At 38.0% G+C, this 4,031-nt stretch overlaps 1 protein-coding gene across 2 annotated transcripts in view; it reads right to left on the bottom strand.

The window, feature by feature from the left end:
* Positions 3,578-4,031, bottom strand: part of LOC109830534 (4-coumarate--CoA ligase-like 5) — a 6,562-nt gene continuing 6,108 nt past the window's right edge. For both annotated transcript variants that reach the window (XM_020397816.1, XM_020397815.1), the window contains exon 6: positions 3,578-3,848. In XM_020397816.1, the coding sequence (XP_020253405.1) occupies positions 3,723-3,848 (126 nt within the window). In that variant the 3' untranslated portion in view covers positions 3,578-3,722. The remainder of the gene's footprint in view (positions 3,849-4,031) is intronic.

Genomic DNA, 4,031 nt, shown 5'->3' with positions numbered 1-4,031 from the left:
GCGAACAACCGGGAGGGCGTCGATGGTAGGAATTTAGGGCAGAGAGCAAATCGATTGGTACTTTTAGGGCTTTTAGTATCTCTGATACCAGTGAAGAGGACGAGAAAGTGATTAATTTGGGGACTCCGGTGGAGATTTCTCTATTGAGATGATCCAGAGGTGAGGTAATCCTCTCTATATATAGGCATTCTACCCCCCTCATTGTCCCCAAATTGCTGCCTGATTTTCCTCCGCTATCTCGCGTTCTCCATAACGGCTGATCTTGATTAGAGAATATCCCACAGAACGTAAGATATTCCCCAACAACCAGATCACATCTTAACGGGTCGGGTAACAGTTTTGCCCATGAGGCCAAAAACCCACTTACATCTCCCACTTGGCCGAAATGGTCAAATATTGGGGGAGGGGGAGAGGGAGGGGATGAAATATTTTTTTTTAAAAATTTTGGGTATAAAATTTAATAAATTTGGGAGATAAGGGGGTTAAAAACAAATTTTCTCGTCGGAATTTTTAGAAAATGGTCTTATTGACAAAAAGGACGAGATTAAATGCCTTATCGTCGTCGGAGTTTTTTAAAATACCAAACTGACAAAATGGTTCGTATAAAAATACCAATTTGGTATTTTAGCCGAAAATAAAAACACCCTAACAATAGATTTCCTTGTATTTCTTAAAAAAATTATAGGAAAAGTTTTGAGAAGTAAAAAAGTAACAATTTTCTTGCTTTTTGTATTTTACTTGTTTGGTTCAAAACAAGAAAATGGGCTCATTACTTTATAGAAATAGCAAGTTTTCATTTTCTTTAATTTGGTCACATATGCCAAATTTATAGAAAAGTGTCAACTACCATATTTATCACTTTATAACGGTTAGTTTAACGGCTAGTTTCACATTCTCAAATCTTATAAAATCCTTTAATCCTCAACTATCCATGAACACAAAATTTCCACAATTTCCACAATTTGGCTTAGCTATTGGCCTTTTATCAAAATTGATTACCTCAATTGAAACGTACAAGTTCATGTAGATTGTGTACTAATAACGTAGTAAAGAACGTCTTATCTTATTATGAACATTGTAAATTAGTTTACAATCTTATTTAGTTGACCACCATCATTGCCAAAAGCTCAATTTGAGCTCCGAACGGAACCAAAACACCACCAACAGCTCGAACTCCGAACAACGAGCACGAATATAATCCAAAAAACCCCCACAATATAGAGCTAAAGAAGCTCGAATCAGCACAGTAACAAAAAAATAGCCCCAACAGGTCAACAACAAGCACGAATATCAACCAACCCCCCCCCCCCCCCCACACCCACCACTCCACAATATAGAGCTAAACAAGCTTGAAATCAGCATATTAACAAAAAAACAACCCCAACAGCTGAACAACAAGCACAATATCAACCAAAAAACCCAACAATATAGATCTAAACAAGCTCGAAATCATCATAGTAACAATAAAAACAACCCCAACAGCTCGACAACGAGCACACATATCAACCAAAGACTCCACAATATAGAGCTAAACAATCTCAAAACCAGCATAGTAATAAAAAAACAACCCCAACAGATCGACAACGAGCACGAGTATCAACCAAAAACTCAACAATATAAAGCTAAACAAGCTCAAAATTAGCATAGTAACAAAAAATAGCCCCAACAGCTTGAATGCCCCCCCCCCCCCCCCCACACAAATACACAATATAGAGCTAAACAAGCTCAAAATCAGCACAATAACAAAAAAATAGCCCCAGCAGCTCGACAATGAGCACGAATACAACCAAAACCCCACAATATAGAGTTAAACAAGCTCGAAATCAGCATAGTAACAAAAAATGAGCCGCAACAGGTCGACAATGAGCACGAATATCAACCAAAAACCCTCATAATATAGAGCTAAATAAGCTTGAAATCAGCACAGTAACATTAAAAAAACCCAACAGCTCGACAACGAGTACAAATATTAACAAAAAATCCCACAATATAGAGTTAAATAAGCTCGAAATCAGCACAGTAACAAAATAACAGCCCCAACAGCTCGACAACGAGCACGAATATCAACCAAAAACCTCACAATATAGAGCTAAACAAGCTCGAAATTAGCATAGTAACAAAAAAAACAGCCCTAGCAGCTCGACAACGAGCACAAATATCAACCAAAACCCCCACAATATAGAGCTAAACAAGCTCAAAATCAGCACAGTAACAAAAAAAGCCCCAGCCGCTCAACAACGAACACGAATATCATCCAAAAAACCCATAATATAGAGCTAAACAAGCTCGAAATCAGCATAGTAACAAACCAAAAAAAAAAAACAGCCCCAACAGCTCTAAAATCAGTCCAACCAAAAGAAAATAGCACCAACAGCTCGACAATGAGCACAAACCACCAATACAATGTAGAATATAGAGGTAAACAAGCTCTAAAATCAGTCCAACCAAAAGAAAACAGCACCAACAGCTAGAATTATCAAGCATATGAAAATATTTTGCCAATATTTTCTCATCCAACAATTAATAGACTCATTTTCAGTCTCATTCATGCCACAATAGTAGTAAAATCAATAGGTAAACAAAAACAAAAATTCGACCGCAATAGATCGAAAATCCAAACACACGAAACTGTCATAATTTTCTCTACAGTCAACTGCTCAAATGATTGATGATTTTAACATGCTAATTAAGCCACAACAGTGACAAAATCGAGAGCTAAGTAAGATCTGATAATCGACTAAAAAAACAAATGAAAAATAAACCGATTAATCTCGGATAAGAAAAGGGGTTTAGGGGTTTATTTTTATACCTCAACAGCTCAGAAGACCAACGACGGAATCATGAATTAGTTGTAAGAACATCAACGAACTAGAGTGAAGCCCTAGATCTTCGAGCTCCCTAGCGATTGGCGAGAATAATCGAGGACGCGAGCCCTAGTTCTTGCGGGAACGAAGATTAGAACGTCTACGAACTCGAGCGGGAGAATGGGTTTGGGGGCGGGAACGAAGGAGGAAGCCCTAGAAATTTTCTGATATCTAGCGGCTAAAAATAAACCCAAATAAGTCGAAATAACGCCGCTGAACTAGAGCGAAGCCCTAGATCTTCGAGCTTGCTACCGATTGGCGAGAATAATCGAGTACGAGAGCTTGAGGTAAGGAAAACTCGAGAGGGAGAATGGGTTTGGGGGCGGGAACGAAGGAGGAAGACTCGGAAATTTTCCGAGTTCTAGCGGCCATGAGAAAATTGAAATAGGGGCGGAAATGTGGTGAGGGGGTTTGTTTAATATTTTAATAATATGTGTCAGATTTCTAGGTGTTTTTGGCTCATTTTGAGTGGAAAATATTTTTTGTAAAATTGTACAGTTTTTTATATTTTACAGAAAACTTTTCTGTAAATTCAATGTTGAACCAAACACATCTTATAAAATTGTGAGAAAATTTTTATTCATGAAACTACCACTATCAAAACTTTTCTATAAAACACCATAACCAAACACCCCCATATGCTCATGGTTCATTCGTTCCACAACAATTTTTTAGCTCACAAAGACCGATCACAACAATAAGCACGCAAAAGATGGGGGAGATGAGACTTATTTCTATAATGACTTGAAAAGTTTTCACCCCTCTTTTTCCTCATTGCACACAACACAGGCTTTTGCTCACAGGTATGTTTACAAGCATGTTGCTTGTACTTTGATAATGTTACACTATAAAATAAAATTACAGCTTCGAGTTTGTTTTTATCATTGCAAGCTTCATTAAATCCTTCCTCATAATCTTCCCTGTGGAGTTCTTGGGAATTGAATCCACAAAAGAAACACGTCGTATCCTTCTATACGATGCCACCTACATTTATGACCAAGGAAAGGCAAATTACTCTAGTTACTAAGATAGTAATTATACGAGAGGGCAAAGAAAAATCTTCGTCTAGTTATCAAGGCATAATCCTCCAGACCTCCCAAATTAAGACCAATTTTTTTTTTGGGGTTGGGGGGTGGGTGGGGGGGTGGGGGTGGGGGGGTGTGTGGG

The sequence above is a fragment of the Asparagus officinalis genome, chromosome 2 (assembly GCF_001876935.1).
Source record: "Asparagus officinalis chromosome 2, Aspof.V1, whole genome shotgun sequence".
In the NCBI taxonomy this organism is placed as follows: domain Eukaryota; kingdom Viridiplantae; phylum Streptophyta; class Magnoliopsida; order Asparagales; family Asparagaceae; genus Asparagus; species Asparagus officinalis.
Note: the sequence above shows the minus strand (reverse complement) of the source record. Positions and strands in the feature narration are given on the sequence as shown.